Source organism: Polyodon spathula, chromosome 11, assembly GCF_017654505.1.
Source record: "Polyodon spathula isolate WHYD16114869_AA chromosome 11, ASM1765450v1, whole genome shotgun sequence".
Classification (NCBI taxonomy): domain Eukaryota; kingdom Metazoa; phylum Chordata; class Actinopteri; order Acipenseriformes; family Polyodontidae; genus Polyodon; species Polyodon spathula.
In genome coordinates this window covers 9,233,148-9,253,501 of record NC_054544.1, presented here as the reverse complement: position 1 = coordinate 9,253,501, position 20,354 = coordinate 9,233,148, and the positions used below count along the sequence as shown (strand labels likewise).

General features: G+C 36.4%; 1 protein-coding gene across 2 annotated transcripts in view; it reads right to left on the bottom strand.

The window, feature by feature from the left end:
* The window catches only part of LOC121323268 (aspartate--tRNA ligase, cytoplasmic), a 29,422-nt gene extending 9,994 nt beyond the window's left edge, over positions 1-19,428 (bottom strand). For both annotated transcript variants that reach the window (XM_041264236.1, XM_041264237.1), the window contains exons 1-9: positions 19,275-19,428; positions 14,687-14,783; positions 13,900-13,929; positions 13,321-13,378; positions 11,987-12,079; positions 10,153-10,255; positions 4,231-4,333; positions 3,824-3,904; positions 2,433-2,492 (exon numbers count right to left, since the gene is read on the bottom strand). In XM_041264236.1, coding sequence (XP_041120170.1) covers positions 2,433-2,492; positions 3,824-3,904; positions 4,231-4,333; positions 10,153-10,255; positions 11,987-12,079; positions 13,321-13,378; positions 13,900-13,929; positions 14,687-14,783; positions 19,275-19,297 — 648 coding nt within the window. In that variant the 5' untranslated portion in view covers positions 19,298-19,428. The remainder of the gene's footprint in view (positions 1-2,432; positions 2,493-3,823; positions 3,905-4,230; positions 4,334-10,152; positions 10,256-11,986; positions 12,080-13,320; positions 13,379-13,899; positions 13,930-14,686; positions 14,784-19,274) is intronic.
* Positions 19,429-20,354: the final 926 nt, after the last annotated feature.

The window sequence follows — 20,354 nt, the reverse complement described above, 5'->3', positions numbered from 1 at the left end:
AGACTGAGCACAGCAACAAGACACAAGGTAGTTATACTGCATCAGCAAGGTCTCTCCCAGGCAGAAATTTCAAGGCAGACAGGGGTTTCCAGATGTGCTGTCCAAGCTCTTTTGAAGAAGCACAAAGAAACGGTCAACGTTGAGGACCGTAGACGCAGTGGTCGGCCAGGGAAATTTACTGCAGCAGATGAAAGACACATCATGCTTACTTCCCTTCGCAATCGGAAGATGTCCAGCAATGCCATCAGCTCAGAATTGGCAGAAACCAGTGGGACCCTGGTACACCCATCTACTGTCCGGAGAAGTCTGGTCAGAAGTGGCCTTCATGGAAGACTTGCGGCCAAAAAGCCATACCTCCGACATGGAAACAAGGCCAAGCGACTCAACTATGCATGAAAACACAGGAACTGGGGTGCAGAAAAATGGCAGCAGGTGCTCTGGACTGATGAGTTTAAAATTGAAATATTTGGCTGTAGCAGAAAGCAGTTTGTTCGCTGAAGGGCTGGAGAGAGGTACACGAATGAGTGTCTGCAGGCAACAGTGAAGCATGGTGGAGGTTCCTTGCAAGTTTGGGGCTGTACTTCTGCAAATGAAGTTGGGGATTTGGTCAGAATTAATGGTCTCCTCAATGCTGAGAAGTACAGGCAGATACTTATCCATCATGCAATACCATCAGGGAGGCATCTGATTGGCCCCAAATTTATTCTGCAGCATGACAACGACCCCAAACATAGAGCGAAAGTCATTAAGAACTATCTTCAGCGTAAAGAAGAACAAGGAGTCCTGGAAGTGATGGTATGGCCCCCACAGAGCCCTGATCTCAACATCATTGAGTCAGTCTGGGATTATATGAAGAGAGAGAAGCAACTGAGGCTGCCTAAATCCATAGAAGAACAGTGGTTAGTTCTCCAAGATGTTTGGGCCAACCTACCTGCCGAGTTCCTTCAAAAACTGTGTGCAAGTGTACCTAGAAGAATTGATGCTGTTTTGAAGGCAAAGGGTGGTCACACCAAATATTGATTTGATGTAGATTTTTTTTTTTTTTCTGTTCACTCACTTTGCATTTTGTTAATATAAATATAAACTATTAACATGTCTATTTTTGAAAGTGAAATTCTTACCTTACAACATTTTTTCACACCTGCCTAAAACTTTTGCACAGTACTATATATATATATATATATATATATATATATATATATATATATATATATATATATATAGATTATATATTCATACCAAGAAGTGAAGTTCACAAACTGATGTAGTACTGTAATTTTATGTCTTGTAAAACAAATGTATACAGAATAAATTGCAGTCAAGCATACTGCACACTACATTACTCTTGTATTTGTTGTCGGTTCATTGTTTTTAATATATGTAAATTATATTTCCTATTATTGTTCTTGTACAGTAGTTTGAAATAGCTTACCAGCACTGTTTATATCAGTATCAGCCAATAAGGTAGATCATTATCGGCTGTTGGTATGGGTCTAAAAAACTGATCGGTGCACCCCTAATTTTTATCCATATGCAGGGTGACAGACAAATAGTGTTAGTAAGATTTTAAAAACTTTTCAACAAAATATAAATTTACATAAGGGGTTGAGTAACCTCCCCTTTGTCCACTAGCTACACCAGAGTCAGCAGTTAATTTATTTTTATTTTTTTAAACAGCTCTGAAATCAATAAAGTACCGTAGTGTTGGTCAATGTTAGTAATAAACAGCTACATCTATTTATTACTAATCAATATGCAGTTACAAACTTGTTTATGATATATGTTGCTCCAAAAACTGTTAAAAACAGGGCTATCAAAAACGGGCGTTCCAAAGAAAACACATAAATGCAAGGACCAATAAGTAAACCCATTGTTTTCCTGTTGCTGTATTAATGATTAAGAATTGAATAATGACTATTTTGAACACTGAGGATGTCCTCAAGGCTGCTATATTACAAGTGATTTCTTTTGAATAGATTCCCTACATGCAAAACTTCAAGAAACCTTAAAATACATGTTTATAAATCCATGTGTACATTGCTGTGTAGAAATCACCATATTGATTATTTTTCAACAGTGTCACAAGCAGGTTGTTGAATAACTTTACTACAACACCCAACTACCTCAAAACAAAGTTGTGGTTTGATTTGTTGCTATAGCTTTGATCGCTTCCATCTTTTTGAAAAAGTATATGGGCCAGTTAGCTTTACTCTGCCAATATGCCTGCTTTTCAGTAACTACTTTCACATCTATTTATTAAATCTCAAATGGGGCATACTGTTGTCAAAAGAATGCTTTTGGTTAAACATGATTTCTCAAAAAATGTACCTTTACCCAATACACCCTTCTCCAAATCAAAGGTTTACAAAACTTACTAGAAAGCTAGAAATGTATTTTTGTAATACTTAGTAAAAAATAAAATATATATTTACCCTGAGGTCAATAACTCTGTTGTCCAGTCGGGTATCCTGATTCACAGTGGCTCTTCCTTCCTGGTGGGGGAAATTTCTTTCTTACAAAAATACAAGACAATCCTAAAGTAAGGAAGGGCACGGGCAACTTGTTTTAATTTTAAATATTAATGCAATTTCCCTCGAGTACTCTTATGTTTCTTTGCTTTGGAAATTTCTGTCAATTTAGATACCAACTTATTTAGGTTAATGTATGTATATTTTAATTTTACAGGGTAATAATCAAAAATAGTGTCAAGTTACTTTCACTTTTTAACCACTAAGGCAAATGTGTTTGAGAAAGAACACTGAAGATTGTTTACAAAGAAAGAGATTACATACATTGCTAAGTCTCTGTGGACACTTCTAGTAGTTGTTGAGAAGTTCACACTGGAATATAGAGGGCCCCACTGTAATCTTTCAATAATCTGGTTTAGAGCATTTTGATGGAATCTACCATCTTGGGAACCAGTGAGGCATTAATACGGTGAAAATGGCTTACTTGTTTTTATTTATTTCAGGTAACAGTGGATACCAGGCAAACAAACATGGACATTACCAGAAAACATTAGCACCAATTTATTGCAAAACATTTTGCTGAATATCTCCTGCACTTAAGATGGCAAAGTTATCCCTCATAATATACCATGTATGATTTTCAAGTTGTTGACATTTCTGACACCACGAGGCACATTATTGGTAATAATGCTGTGGTACCTTTCTATTTACAATATGCAGTTTTAAAAGCTCTAGCCAAAAAATTACAAAAAAAAACCAAACATAGCTCCACATGCCACATTCAATTATAGCCAATTATAATTACTGTTCGTTCAATAATCTGTATTCGGTGTTCACATAAAGCATATCTAAAAAGGAAATCAGTCTCTTAACTACAAGATTTAGTGGTTGAACTTATGAACTGGAAGATTGTAAAGATTTGAACACAAGCCTGTGCTGGCTTCACACAGATGTCTGTTTAAAATGAGTATACCGGTCACGTGGATCACCTATCCATAGGATATGCTACATCTAGTTTTGTCAGAAAAAAACTGCGACAAGTCAAATAGATATTGGTTACTTGGACCTCCATGCAGCCTTTTACCATTTGAAAAAGCCAAATAAACAGAGAAAGACAAAGAAAATATATGTATATGTGCAACTATTGTGTTTACTTGCGTTCACTGCAAATGGTAAGGCAAAACTCGAACAATCCTTTTACTTGTGTGCCAAAATAAACTTTTTTTAGAATTTGAAAATCGACAAAATAGAACAGAATCTTTTAATAGAAACAAGATATGCCCAAGATTCCCTTCCTTGACAAGGCTCCTGCCTGAGGCCAGTGGAGCTCATGAGGAGAAGCCTGAGCACCTTACCTCATCTCCCTCCCCCTCTGGGCGGACAGCATCCTCCAGCTGCAGGGGCAGGCGAGGCTCAGCCAGGCTGATCACAAAGATCTGACAGCAAGAAAGAGCAGAAACGGTCAACTGGAGAACTGACATCCAGACATGCAGGTAAAAAAAAAACAAAACAATGAGCAAGTCTCATGGTTACAAATGATAGGCCCTCGTTTTCATATTTCACTTCAACTGTCAATATACTGTACAGCACTGTGACTTTCATCAATTAAATCTTAGAGGCCAGACGATGACAGAACTGACTGGAATGACATTAGATCAAAACCTTCCTTGTTTGGATCATGGCAGCACAGAAAACTGCATTCACAGAAAAAAAAAAAAATATTAACTGATAGTTTTATAAAATGATCAGTCTACATACTTACCCTTTCAACATGCAGCTCCACATCCTGCTGGGAACAGCTTTCAATCTTCTGATCCACCTTCCGAAGAACTCCCTCCACATCAACTATGCTTTCTTTGTTGATGCTGCATTCAAGTAAGAACAAATATCAATCAAGGCTTGTTTTCCATTTATTAAAATCAGATACAGGCATCATGACTTATTTGTTGCATTTAGACTCAATTACAAGTTTACAGATACTTGTAGCACACACAGTCACTTAGAGGGTTCTTTACTTGAAGTTAACTATTGTGCATTATAGGTCTTTTTCAACAGATGGAAAATACAGATGCAGACAGCTTTATCCATGGGAAAATGCATGAATATGCATAGATAGGAATCATGCACAGATGCAGAGATTAATGGCTGATGACACCACTCATCTCCAGCTTCTCCCTGTCATGACAGGACAGATGGGAGAACAGGTACACCTGCCATTTATTTTGCAAAATATATATTAAAATGGCCTCTGCAAACAAAAGCAGACAGAATAAATAATGACTTAAAATAGAAGTCTACATCATTAATATATTTCAGTAATTAGTTCTTTTTTTGAGTTTCGAAAATTATTACATTTTTGCTCTTAGTAAAAGAAAAAAATCAATCAATTTTGTAATGTGGCTACAATATTGTGCAAAAGAAGCCAACCGTCAACCTCAAAACCCTTTTTTCTGATGTTACACCTTATTCTTATCCTCATATGATATTACAAATTGATGAATCACAGTTACACAAACAAGCCACAAACTTTCTCCATTCCTAATTATAATTTCTAAAAACTCAACCTACTAGTAATCTTTTTATTATTATTCCACATTCCTTACCTACTAAAATAATAAAGAATAGCTATCACAAATAGTAAAAAAAAAAACAACAAACAAACAAAAAAACACAGAAATAAAACATAATAGTAGATTTGTTTTTGGCTCCAAGTAACACAATGTGTTCCAAACAGTCCAGCTGTTAAATGTGTACTAAAATAGCCTGCAGCCATTCACAAGGAGCCAAGACATCAAGCAAATTGGCCTGTTGAAAATGTTTTGACAAAAAAAAAAAGACAGAATCTTTGGATGACTAACCCAGTGCATGCCATCCAAGCACCACCCCTGGAGAACACATGGAGGGATAAAATACTACCAATGCACAGATCTGCAGGTACATTACTGATCCCCAACATATGAAGAACACACTCTGCACAACAGTTTGTGAGTTTAGTGTTTGTAGAACAGTAGTATTGAAAATGTCCTAGACATATGGGATTCTTAGGTAATCCTAATGCTGTCTGAAACAAACAAGCAGTCATTACATGAATAGACCAGGGTATATAAACACATTCTGGACATATAGGGCATATTGAATGCTTTCGGTGAATAGACAATTGGATCAGTTTAATATCCTTCTTTTTGATTCTCTTACCGTCTGATGGGATTTTGTTTCATTCAGAATTGATGGATTGTAAATAGTTTTTTTTTATTCTATTAATTTCACTGTATAAAAAAAAAAAAAAAAAATACGGAGGAGAATATGGATCTATTTGAGCTTCTAGAAAACCTCTTGGAATCCTGTGACACATGGATCATTCTGCAATCATAAAACAACTGAAAACAACCACAATGTTTATGGATTAATTGACCACTACAACAACTTAAACCACACACAAAGCTCTGAGCACATAACCAAAGGCCTACTTTAGCTAAGTCACTGGGGCTAATAGAAACCCATCTGTATTTTCATGGCAAACCTCTGATTAAATTACACCTTTTTTAAATGATTGTTAACGGCTGTATATTTCTGTCATGTTCTTGTTTTCCTATGCACTGTCCCATTACTACACAAGAGCACTGCAAGGAATACAAAATGCAAACTGTCAATGGCTGGTGCGGTATGTCAATCTTCACAAGCAATGTGATTTTTTTTGTTGGGTTTGACGGGTCCCTGAATTAACACAATGTGTGTCTAAATTTGTTTTTTTAAATGTAAAAACTACTTGCTGAAAGACCTCTCTGCCTGCTGCCAGTCACAGGATGAAAAGTGTCTTTAGCTAGAAAAGAAGCTTGTTAAACTGCAAAGCTAGAAGTACAGTTCTATTTTTATACCATACACTGCCTTACAAAATAATCCTGGAATCCACCATTGCAAGGAAACCACAGGAAGGTGGAATTACATAAGGCAGTGGTTCCCAACCTTTGCCCTGCCGCGGCACACCTTGATACCTTCAATTATTTTTTGAGGCACATCACCATATTGTCTCCAAATGAACTTGCCCTCTAGTCACCTCGGTTTAAGCTGTTTACCACCCTTGCCGTTCCTCTTACATCATTAACTTTATTGTACTTTGATCTCTGTCAACGTACCTTACATTAGTCAAGAGTTGAGTGTGGCCACGGATATCTGTCTATTCATCAAGCTGAAATGTAAGGTGTCGTTTTAACTTACTTGGCACCATGGCATGAGACATTGTGAGAGAGGGCAAGATGGTTTCCCTCGAAACAAAAATCCATATTGCAGACAGCTCTCACAGAAGTGTCGTTCATCACTTTCACTTTCTTAGTTTCATGTTCAGCTTTATCACTACAAGTAGACGTGGAAGTGCGAAAATATCCAACTTTTGGGTAATACATTTGAAATTCAGAGTGGCTCTTCTATATGAGCTTTGGATTGTGGGTAGACTGTTGGGATATCAAGATTCTTAAAAAAAACAACAAAAAAAGTGAGTTAAGGAAGGATTAGCCGGTAACTGATGTATAAACAGAGTCACTTTGAGATCCGTAAGATTTGAAAAACACACTGACCACCACATGACTACTGTAACGGCAAGTTTGTAAGAACGCAATGTTGCGTCTGTCATGTACATCCGGAGATACAGAATGCCATCCGGTTCCGACACTAATTAAAATACAAGAAGGTGTTTTTTTTCTCATCTGTAGTTTTTATCAAAACATTTTGCGCCACACCTGTGCGTGCCTGACAGCACACCGGCTGGGAAACAATGATATATGGCACCATCTGGTTCTTGATCTAAACCAGTTTATTACAATACATACATGATTAAAGAAATGGCACAAAATGAAAAACTGAAATATTTATAAACTCTTTAGTACTATAACCTTACTTGTGTGCCATTAATTGTGGCGAGATATGCTGTGCACATTAAATGTCAGCTAATTGCATAACATGCAGTGACATTGTTTGTCCTTGATCTCTAAAATGAGATGGTCTCAGTTTCTTGAACAATTGCTAATTAAAAAAAAATAAAGACCTTGTGCATATACTGTAAGGGGGTTTAGAGCACAATTTGCTTGTTCAGATAGCATTTATAAAAAAAAAAAAAAAAAGTATTACAGGTTTCAAATTATGTATTTTTTTCTCTCTCCATGTAACACGATACACTTAATGGAAAGTTTTCCCCCCAGACTGCAAAGTGTTGCTTGCAAGAAACTCTAAAAGTCGGTTTAACCACAAGTAGTTTTGCAAGTACACGAAAGAGGAACTTATTTGTTTAAGTTCTAGCTACTGTACTACTGTAACATTTGTCTGTTACCTCATGATTTAGAAACAACCTATTAATATAATGCAACAGAAAACTATAAAATGCATGCATTTCTTTTTTCGATATACAAGCAATTGTCTCTGCCTTGAGCACTGTCGTGCTGTTTTGGCAGAATACATAATTTTCAACAGAATCTCTGTTAAAGAATATATCTGTATATAACAAAGTTGCCAACATAAAATTAGTTGCCCTGCTCAAGAGGCTGACCATATGTCAAGCTTCATGTTGAATGAAAAACATATGAAAGGTTTTGGAAAGCACACAAGGTCAACATACTGCTACACTTGTGTACTGACCCTCTGCATCAGAAGGTCATGAGATGAAATCTTAGCTGTACTTGCACTGGAATGTAGCTCCTGTATTCAATCGCTTAAGGCTAGGGTCACCTTCCTGAGCACTGTGGTCACAGTGGCTAGGGACAGAAGGTCAGAAACAAGGGAATAGAGTAATAGCAGGTACAGACTAAATTTGATGAGGAAACAAGATTCTCTTCAAGTTAGTAGTGTTCTCCCTCACACTACACACAGTATTCTGGCAGGGCGTGACATTAAATACTTCAAATCTGGTGACACCGTGGTCAGCCTGGCCAAAAGATCAAACTCCCAGGGTTTGCACATTGGACAAACCTGTTTCAACCTACAGCCTACCCACACGGTGGTCATTTGTTATAACTAAAGTATGCGCCTCAATTAGCTGTCTGTAACCAAATACAAGCCAGCTGGAGGGAGGGCAATTTGAAACCATGTGGCAGTGAAATGGTTAATATCAACTGGACACCATCTATAACATAACACTATTGAGAAAGTGATAAGAGAGAGAGCATGTCAAAGCTTGTGACCTGGTCCATTTATTAGGGTAAAGCAATGCGACAGTAAAAGGATACATTTTTACTAGACAACATCGGTAATGAAACTTATGTATGACAACGACCATAAAGAGTTTCTACAAACGCTATGTCATGAAACTATGTGCAGTTCTGACCAAAATGTCACTACAAGGCAGTGATGAGTCCGGTTTGTGGGTTGAGGCAATGCAGAATATGGAAAACTACATTCTTCATTTCCATAAGTTTGTCACGTTTAATTTGTTCATCGGAAGATAGAAATGCAAAAACATGTAAAAAAATTATACACAAACCGGACCACCACAACAGCCTCACAAGCAAGGTTAAATGTACTGTAATCTTTAACCTCACATAGTCTTGTTCCAGTGCACGGTCTCCATGCAGCTGAATCTTCAAATGTCACATGACTTAAATATGGCAGCCATATTAGGTCTGGGGTCAATGTTAATGAGGCGGTGGCAGATTTACAAACTCATCTTGCTGGGATGCTTAATTACTCATGTCAAAATCATGCCATCCCAAGGATTTAAGGTATTGTGCAAAGATGGAGCCCTGATTAAGTAGACAGCGACCCTTGCAATGTAAGGTTCCAACAACGGCATACTGTTGCTACCTGTCAAGTGTCATCGTTATGGTCAAGTGATTTTTATCCATGATGCAAGTCAATGAACTCAAAATGAATGTAATAATGTAGTTTTTTATCGTTTACAGAGTACAAGTGGATTCACAGATGTTTTAGCTTTGCAGTAAGCATTCTTCATGTGGATGTGGCCATCGTTTACGGGAAATGAAAAAAAAAAAGAAGCGCTTAAAGGTCAAAAGTATATATACTGGAACATGAATAACAAACAACTGAGAAGAGCATAAGGTGGTAAAGCACAAGCGCATTTCACACATTTTGCGCACAGTCCTCTTTAGTGAACCAGCTACTTGGAAGAAGCAACACATTTCATATGTTAATTTAACACATGTGGTATGGTAAATCTCACTTGTGAATATTTCATTTCATTCCTTTACAAAGATTTTAAACCACATGCGTATCTTAGCAACTGCTGTCATGTTTGTTTCCAAATACAAGTTTTCAGTAAATATCCTTGATTTAGATTGCTAAATCTTTTAAGATTTCATGGATAACTTGCATACAAATACTATACTTTATTGTGCAGTGGAGTCCATATTCATCTTCTCAAACAGTAGTTTGTGACATAAAAGTCCTCTTTGCAATAAAGGGTTTAAATTAGTGACACACTCTAATACTGGGTACATGTCTGACTGAGTATGTGCAACACAAAACCCTTTAAGACACCTGCGGTTTATTATCTTTATAATAAGACTGAATGACAATTGACTGTCCAGGTTCATTCGAACGGTTATAGTGGTTTTGATGAAAAAACAGCTTTGTCCTGCAGAAATAATTAATTCACATGAATGTGTGAAAATGGACCCAACCATCAGAAGTTTGTTTTCCCACCATTGTTTACTCTGACAACAGGATGCAATTTCTTACTTACTTGGCAGCGAACTTCACCATCTGCTTGCTTACACGATCTCCCACAGCCACCAGGGCTTGAATGTTAAACTGCTGCTGACGCAGAACCAGAAAACACTGCTTTCCTGGAAAATAACAGCAGAGACGCTACAGCTGTTAAGGCTACCCCCTGTCACTTACTTCCAATGTGCCTTATAAATATTATGAATCCCTTCCACAGGAATCCTTCACATTAGCACTGCTAATGTGTCACACATTATGAGACACTATGTTATTGAGCACAATACCCCATAATGTATCACATGTTTTTAAACGTAATGTCTGTACTTTTCAGTAGCATAACTGAGCTACCACTACTATACTGTACCGCCACTATCCGTAGATGTTTATTTTTTGTATAAAATTTTGTCTTTACATTAGCAAACTTAGCAAAGACATATCTACTAAACAAGCTAGAATGAATTTCTATTATAGAAATGGTCTGTGTAATGCTTTGGATAATTTTAAACTCCATTTTGCATCGTTAATAACCAGGTGCATGGGGATTTGTGAATACTATTATTTAAACTGTTTATTTTATTTGCTTGTTTTTCTGGGAGGGTTTCACTAACCACTGAAACCTACATCTTTCTTGCCACAATAAATAAATAAATAAATAAATAAACAAACAAACATTATTCAGGTAATCCCTAGGGTTGTGTATGCGAGCATGTGTTCGAGTGACTATCACCAGAATATAGTAACTTCCAAATGCTACTCCCTGCCAACAAACAAGGAGTGATGCCATTCTCCCAGGGCAGAACACGATCTTCAACTTCAGTTTTAAATTCATCTGTTTTTGTTATGCAGCCAGGGGTGTCAACTGCAAAGCAGAAGGCACAAAGTCTATTTGTGTGTAAATCAGGACATACTATCCTGTCCTGAAGGATGCCCTTAGGCTGCATATTTGTGAATGAATGAATGTAAAAAGCAGGAAATCATGGAAGTCGTTCTGGAAAAAACCCATGCTGGCAGGAAAAAGTGTGGTTACAGAACTGACATATTTAGCGACTGAAACTCCCCATTTAAAGAAAACCAGTTATTCACAGCCACACACTAACTCAGTACAGGTTCCAAGCACCAGATTTATAAAGTGAAAGGTAGGCTTTCAGACCAAGGCACTATGCACTATATATTTTTTAACTGCTTAAAAATGTTGTGGTTATATTTGCAACTTTTCACAAACACCAACATCATTTTAGAAATCAACTGAAAGTTACACTGCCCATCTCCTTAAAATACTTTTTGGCACTTGCAAACCAGGCCTGAACCAGTCTTGCAATACCAATATCTGATCTGATTAATGCATGTTTCAAAACAGCAGCCTTCTTAATAAGGATTATTGAAAGCCACCTCTTTCCATAACATATAAACGTACTGGCTTATACCCAATCATGTGTACATTTAGATCCCCAGCAAGGTGCATTAGGAAAAGCAATGGTTGTTTTGCAGCAACATACAGAGAATGTGTTAATATAGCAGTGAAAACAACAGCCCAAATCAGTATGCTAAATATACAGATTTGTTTTTACAAAAATACATTTCTTGATGATCAGTTACATAAAGACAGATGCTTACAGTATATTAGTGTTCGCAAGAATACACATTTGACTATTGAAAACTCCAATGTTACACAACAGTAACACAAGTTAAGAATCTGTACATACAATTATTTAACTGTTATTCACTATTTGACAACAAAATATTGAAATACATGCAACAATTAACAGGGGGGAAAAAAACAAGAGTTCATGCTACCTGTCCTCTATTGTTTGAGTTGATATTGGAAAAAGGCGAGATGAATGTGGAAAACGTACCTTTAGCTCTGCTGGTGTGAATCCTGGCACGAAGCCACAGCAGCTGGTCAGCCTTCTCTGGAGTCAGATCCTGCACACGTAGCAGCAGCCGGTCTGCAGTTCGTTTTTTTGTATTAATATAAAAACAATAATAAGAAAGTAAGCACCTGCTGTCCAGTTTTCAGCGGGAATACCATTTAGTAAAATATGATACATAAAAAGAATAGAGCATCAACTACATTTATACAGTTTCTAATACTGCACTACCTAATGAAGATTCATCAAATATATTCATATCTTTAATCATGGTGACTGGTTGGTGGGGAATTGGATTATGGACAAATAGAAATTATGTATGTAGGTTTACTCATTGAAAACAAACAATTTTACAGCAAACTATAAAAATCTCAGGATAAAAAAAAAAAAACAGTAAGAGGGAGGGGACATTCTGGTGCAGTGGGTATTATATGTCTCCTGTATATATACACCATAAAGATCACATTACTCAAGGAATACTTTGCACTAGAAATCCCTGTGACATTTTATATACAAAGGCATAGCCAATCATTTTTAAAACATGTTATAAAACTATATCAGTTCAAAATGACTTTAACCCTTTGCAGTCCTATGTCGGACCAGGTCCGACATTACAATTTTCCCTTTCCTGTCCAACATCATCAAAAAGGCGTAAAGCACAGGTCTCTAGTTGTTTTTTCTCCGGAAAAAGCAGAGAAAACCTTTCAATGGCCGAGTGAGACCGATAGGATCCAAATGAAGTCTAAAAAAATAAATGGGGGGGGGGGGGGGGGGGGGGGGGAGCCTATTTCATAGCTCCATGCACTACAGAGATAACACAGACATAAACAAAGGAGATAGCTGCTTCTGCATCCAGCACTTAAAGAATATCATGGACATTTGCAGAGCTTTATGAGATGTTATAGTAATAAAATAATGACTTGGATCATATTATTGAAGAGTTTGGTGCTAAAACAAGTGCTCAGGAGAGGATTTATCAGTATGCACGTCTATAAGAGGTATGTGAAAAAAACAGCGAACAAGGGGTGGGGCTTGGCTGGATATACAGTACTGAGTGTCCTTTTGTGATTCTGTGCCTTTTAAACCGGTTTTACTCTGAAAATAAAATATTTTAAAACTATGCATGTGAAAATAAATTGGACCTGACATGCCTGACAAGCGCTGAATAAATGGACTGCAAAGGGTTAAAAATGTAGTTGATCCCAGTGGTGTTTACAGTAAAAAAAGCACAAAAACTATTTGGTGATGCAACAGCCAAGTCGCAAATCAATGCCTTGTTATTGAGAGCACACCCCTAAACAAAAATGAACACTACTGACCTAGTTTTTGCTGTGACTGAACCAGTGGAGACAGTCCATATCTATCCTTTGCAAAGTCCTGAATAACAGCAATACATGAAGATGAATAAACAGACACTGTCAAAGGCAGGGAATGATATATGCAATATAAAATGAATTGCAAAGACTTGTTCTCCTTCATAACAAAATAGCTGTAGCTGGGAGCCATGGTTAAATAGTGTTTTACTACAATATACTGTACTGTTATTTAAGACCATTAAAGCAAATATTTTAAATATGCAATGTGTGTAATTTTTCCCTTGCAGTCCTTAGGATGTTATCAAAAAAACAGGATACTTAAATCTAAACTTCAAAATTACCGTAGAAGTAACTTACACTAAGCAGAAGATGTATTACTATCAAGAACAATATTTTCTAAAATGTATGTGAACAGCAGCGGAGAACACGTTAACACCTGTGAACTGGTTATAGCTAGAAAGAAAATCTATTTACTAATGTTATATCTGCAGGGATTTATCTGCTTAGTACACAAAGCCAGTCCACTATTTGCTGATTTGCTCTCAGAGGCTGAATGGCTGCAGATTGTTCAAGGACACTGACCTCTTCATCAGGGCTTTGATGCTCGGCTGCCTAAAGACAATTGAAAGAAAGATAAGATCAATCACATGCAGTAGCTTTATTTTATAAATTGAAATAACTTCAAAGTAGAACTTTTTTCTTTTCTTAAACTAGTTTTATTTTTTGAATAGCTGCAATAAAAACCTAAAAAGGCATCTTTTTTTTCACTGGGTGTAAAAAAGACCTGTGATGGACTGAATATAAAGTCCAGATAAACTTATGTGCAATGCATTTTTCATATAAATGTAAAAATGTTCTGTTTGCATAACTATTTTAGTCTGAATCCCTATATTAAAAAAGGCAGAATTGCTTCAACCAGTTTGCACAGAAAAGAATTCCAGAAAATAAATAGCTCTTATTTGTGTATTTTTTGAAAATGTAAACCTCACGGAAGACTGGGCCCATTCTTTGCCCTGTTGGAAGATTTAAAACTGTTCAAAAATGCAACATGAGAACCAGCTTTACAAGGTTATCTATAATTTTAACTCTGTAAAAACTTTTAATAATTTACTGTACTATAGTTTGTCATGTACATGAGGCCCTAGGCAAGCAATGCTCAGACAGCATTGTTGTTTACTGTGTGCCGTGCCTTGTAATCCCATTTCTAGCAATATACAGCCTTGTCGGACAAAACAGGTCTGAGCACAGGAATAGAAAAACAATAAGCATCCTTTTAGTTTGTAAACACATGGCATTCTCTCCTTTTCGTGCCAACGTCACATCACAGCTGTTAAATGCATGAAGTTTTTTTTTTTTTTTACATACTAACCAACTTGGCTTGCTTTTCAGCTTTCTTAGCGGCTTTCTCAGCTTCCTTCTGCTGTTTCTTGACGGCTTTCTTTGACTGTGCCTGCAGTTCCTCTGCACTGTAACAGGAAGACAAAAAAAAAAAAAAGAAAAACAAATGTAAACTTCCAGGTCTATTTCTTATACTTCCCGTAGGAAGTTTTAAGCCACTGGGAAAATTTTTCCTACACTTCCAACTTCAACCCACCCTATACACCTATTGTTTTCAATAACGTAACTCAGCCAATGTGAAGTGGGTAGTCTAGTCTGAAATGTCAAGAGAGTGTTGATTTTAACCATTACAGTAAGGTAGCCTATATTTTACCTAACCTCCCCAGTATGTGACTGAAGTAACTCCATGAAACAAAAAATAAATAATATGTAATAATAATTAAAAAAAAAAAAAAAAAACTGCACTTCATGACAAGTGCTGTGTGGAGTTATCTAGCTCATACGCCAAAGTCTAAAAAAGGAACTGTTCATGGGTCTGCTGTATGTCGGAAGCATAGCCTTCTTAAATAAAATAGGACCTCACAGTTCAGGTCTCAGATCGAACCCCTTGATCACACTACCTCATTTTCTGAGCAATTTCTGAAAAAAAAAAATACACACAAGTTTTTAAATGTTGCTATGACTTTTTTGTAACACAACCACGTTATTTACACAATTTGGGGGCATACAAACCAAACCCTAAAACTGTAACTAGTGGTGCATCTAGTGTTCTGCAATTTGCATTGCAATATATTTTATAACAAAACTTGTACTAAACTATATGTGTTTCAGCAGAAACAACAGCCAACAGCCTAATTAAAATTATCAGTAATGCTGCAACAGGAAGATAAACATGCTGAGTTTCTAAGTTTAGAAGGCGTTGACTAAATGATTCCTGAAGGAAACAAACATTTGCATGAGAACGGTGTCTGCACAGCAATCCCAGGTGCAAGGAAGACGGCAGCACAATTACTTAGGCAGGTGCCTCTTCACAAATCTTTCTTCAGCTGAACCTTTCATACCACCTGTTTTCAACTGGTTTTAAACTTTTCTCCTCTGCCCAAAGCTCTGTATAGAACACAAAAGTGGAAGAATACCCGTGCATTACGTGCATCAGAAGTCTGTCTCCCACTGAGTTCACAGCAGATTGTGTTTTTGAGGACATAATACAATGCAGCAGATGTAGAGTTCCAGCACCATTGTCCCTCCCCCGTCCCACATGGTAGCCATGCTGTTGTGTTAATCATCATGTGCTTCAAAGTAACGTTGTTCGATTCTGTTGAATGTTCTAAACATTCAAACTTTACTACTTAATACTGTATAAATGCTGTAGGCTAACATATATACGTGCATTATGTAGGACAACGTTAAACATATATTAAACTTTACATTATTCACACCTCTACTGTATACCCATCTTTTAATTTGGGAATAACTTCATATGAGGAAACAGGATTTCTGCAAGAATACAAAATTCTGAGGAACTGAGTTTATCACTATCCAGACTTTATTCCCTTATGGGTCTTGAAACTGGTAAAGATCCCCTGTCCTTGTCAACTAGGCTAAAATGTCTACATCTACAATATTGACTGGTGCCACCGATCGACAAAAATTTAAAACTAATGGAAGAATATAAAATGAACCTCTTCATGAACTCTGGTCTCTATGGTCTTGACCCGAATGTCCATCCTAAGGCTTGGTTTTATATTTGTTATTGCTACTGTTGGAGACCTATTATGTTAGAAACTACAGCCTGCTTAACATCACAAGCTAATTTACAAGGAAGAGAACAGGAAATTAACTGTTTCAGTGACCGGGCAGCAATTATTTATGTACTGAGTGACCAATTTCAGAGATGTTTTTCTAAGCCACTTACAAGATCAAAGCAAATGCTATAAAAGGGATGATTCCCTTGCAACAAGCAAAAGGTGATTATTAGTTATGATGTTTAGGAAATTGAACCATTTCCTGTTTTGGAGTGTTAATTTGGGTTAACTGATAACAAGTTGTGTTTACTTCCTCCAGCAGAACCTAGCCAACACAAAATGACAGCTATGTGCTTTAGCTATGGAGGACACATTTCCAGGCTCACAAGCTCCGCTTCCAGTACTGCCTTTTTAACATACATAGCTGCCACACTGTCAATATCAGATTCACTTCCATTCCTGTAGTTAGATTTTGAGGATAAACCTAACTAGCTTTTTTTTTTTTCTTTTCCAGAATACAGATTACTTTTTGGTGTAATATTCTGATTACACTATGTAACACAATTTTTGTTCCCGGGTAGTAAGTGTTATTTCCTAATTGCTTATGCCTCAAAAGTATAGAACATGGCTATTATTCCCCACAAACTTTGCTTTTGTGACCACGACAGTGATATTTCCAATGGGAACATGGGCAAATGTGTGTCTTTTCGTTCACATAAAGTCAGAAAAAAACAACATATGAATCCAAATTAACATGTATTTATACTAAAGTAATATAAAGATGATCACAAAATATTTAGAAGTGAGTAGTTTTTCGAGATTTACAATTACTGTATTTACAGTATAATTGTAAATCTCGAAAAACTACTCACTTCTAAATCTTTTGTAGTCATCTTTGTATTACTTTAGTATAAATACATGTTAATTTGGATTCATATGTTGTTTTTTTCTGACTTTATGTGAACGAAAAGACACACATTTGCCCATTTTCCCATTGGAAATAGTGATATTTTGAAATATCACTGTCGTGGTCACAAAAGCAAAGTTTGTGGGGAATAATAGCCATGTTCTATACTTTTGAGGCATAAGCAATTAGGAAATAACACTTACTACCCAGGAACAAAAAAAAAAAAAAAAATTTTGTTACATAGTGTTATCTTTCTATATAGAACTACTGCACCAATATCCAAAAGATCTGGACAAATGCGAAAATACAGTCACTGATAAAGTTAACCCTGAAGTATTTAAAATCTCCATTCAGCTCATTAAACATGATACAATTAATTTACTCATAGCAATTTCATTAGGTAAAGGCAATGGAGAATGCCACTAGACAGGTCTGAATTATGTTTTGTTCTAAGAAAGGGCAGGATTTAATTTAATTATCAAATGAGAAGCCAGGTTATATTGGGTGATTTTTGCAGTAGTCAATGACACTCGTTTAGTACTATATCACAGGAAACCTAAACAGGGAGCTTGGTCAGCCATGCAGGAAACGCAAGTGTTTACACACCAATTGAACACCACAACCGTCTCTGGTTTATTTTGTCAACAGAGATTTGGCAGTTTTAGCAACTTTACAAGAGGAATTCATGAATTTGTAGAATGTCTTGGAAACATCAACATAAAGGGTTTAAAAAGTGTAGTTTATGTACATTTTAAACTGTACTTCCTTACTATTTTATGTAGAAAAACTGTTTATTTTTTTGCTCCATGTAGTGATTCTGATTTACTAAACAAATAAGAAATGTATAGCCAAGGCTAGAACTTGGGTTCTGTATTTACCTTAATTGTCCCAACTTACAGGAGTATGAAAAGCATGTCTCAAAAAAAAAAAAAAAAAAAAAAAAAAAAAAAAAAAAAACTGGTTGTTAGAAATGAGTAAGCCCAACTTTGTGGTGGAAAGTTTACTGTCTTAAGGTATGTAAACATGTGTTAGGCATGGGGTGGGGCTCCCCAGACTTGATTCCTGGACCAAGTGGGTCTCATATATGTAACTACTCTAACAGTTATTTCCTAATTTTATTGCACGTATGTTATAATTTTGTATAGAGCATGAACAATTGATACAGACATAGGAAGCAATACACTACCATTCATGGTGGATTTAAACAAGACGTTAGGTTTGGGTTCCTGGCTGAATTTATATGAATTCACAAATTAATAAAACTTGCCTCTTTTTTTCAAGAAAGTAGTTCTTGTGCAACTACAGGAATGTGGCTGCAATTATGAGAACCACATATAGTTTTATGCAAAAATGAAAGTATAAAACTCTTCCAATCTTACATTAAGGGAGGTGCTGTAGATCCAGGCACTAGTAAAGGTGTGTACATGTATTTATATAAAAGCCAAACCTGCTTAGAGTGACATCACCTCTGGTAATGCCACCCTTATTATCACCACATTGAAATGCCCTGGCCAGAATATAACTGGGAGTCAGTGGATACAAACTGATCCACTTTGGTTATTCTCACACTCCAGTGTATATCACGGTCATACACCAGTCATAGAACTGTATTTAAGGTCACATACCAAGTGTACTGTAACACTACTAGTTTCCTGATGATAACACCACCACAGTGTGTGTTAACAACAACTACAGTTATTTATTTATTTATTTTTATAATTTTTTACAGTTTATAGAGATTTTCATGCATATACATCTATAAGACGAACTACTGGGACACTGTTAAACCATACTTTCACAACCAGCAAGTATTTATTGACAGGTAATCATCTATGATACGAGAGTTTTAACAAAAAGTGGTGCATAAACTGCAAGAAATTGCAAAAGAAGGAGTGCAAAAAAATTAAATTAAAAACCGCTTGTCGTAACTTAGTGTGTGGTGGTACATATTGTCAATTACTTCTTACCCGGTGCTATCTTCTTTAACCATTGTTCTCGTAGTTCACACTGTCGTTCGTAATTTTTTAAAACAATAAACCTAAATATGAACCGCTACACCAACACTGACTCAGCGCAGACCCTGCAGATCAGACATGAGGAAGAACTCGTTTCCTAGTGCAACCTTCCTGTTGTTCCGGATAGAAACACAGACATAATACAAGTTCCTCTACTAAATATTCACTAAAGGTGATGCATAGGATTACGATTTTAGCTTAATGTTCATACTTGTAGTTTTTTTTGCATCAGACTTGTGGAGCTTAGTATTTTATATGATTTCCCCGTCTTACTTTTGCCAGTAATAACTGCTAGTAATAATTAGCACTGGGGTTATGGTTGTTAATAATGTAGGTTAGGGTTGGGGTTTTGGTGATATATAGACAATAATGCATGGTAGTGTGTGATATGAAAATTTATGCCAGAAACCTGCATAGACAGGGGTGGTCAATTCCGGCCCTTAGATCAGGTATGTGTTCCCAACATTTCCCTAATTTGTTAAGTGAATCAATTAAAAAAAAAAAAAAAAAAAAACATCCATGATTCAAAGCAGTTAATTATTCCATTGTACACTGTACCAGTTACACCTGTTTTAGAATGACCCGTATGTTTCTATCCCCGCTCTAAGATACTAGTCCCCCATGTAGCCAACCACTATGACCCAAATATAAAAGCATCATACTTTTTAATACACTTTTCTCTGACTGTACAGACTATATTAACAGTGATCGAGTTATTTTGCAGTTAGGGGTAAATGATACAGGTTATTTCATCTGAAAAAAATTATATGCAGCACAACGTGCTTTAATTCCCACATGTGCCATTGACTGACTCACTGTGTGACCCTGATCAAGTCACTTAACCTCCTTGTGCTCCATCCTGCAGATGAGATGTTAAATCAATGTCCTATTGTAAGTGACTCTTCATATAATGCACGGTCCATTGTATTGGGGTAGGTATACAACACAGGAATGGAAACAGTTTGTTAGAACTCTGCTGCAGGCATACAGTATGTGGCATTTATTTTTTTTTTGTTTACATTTATTTGAAAA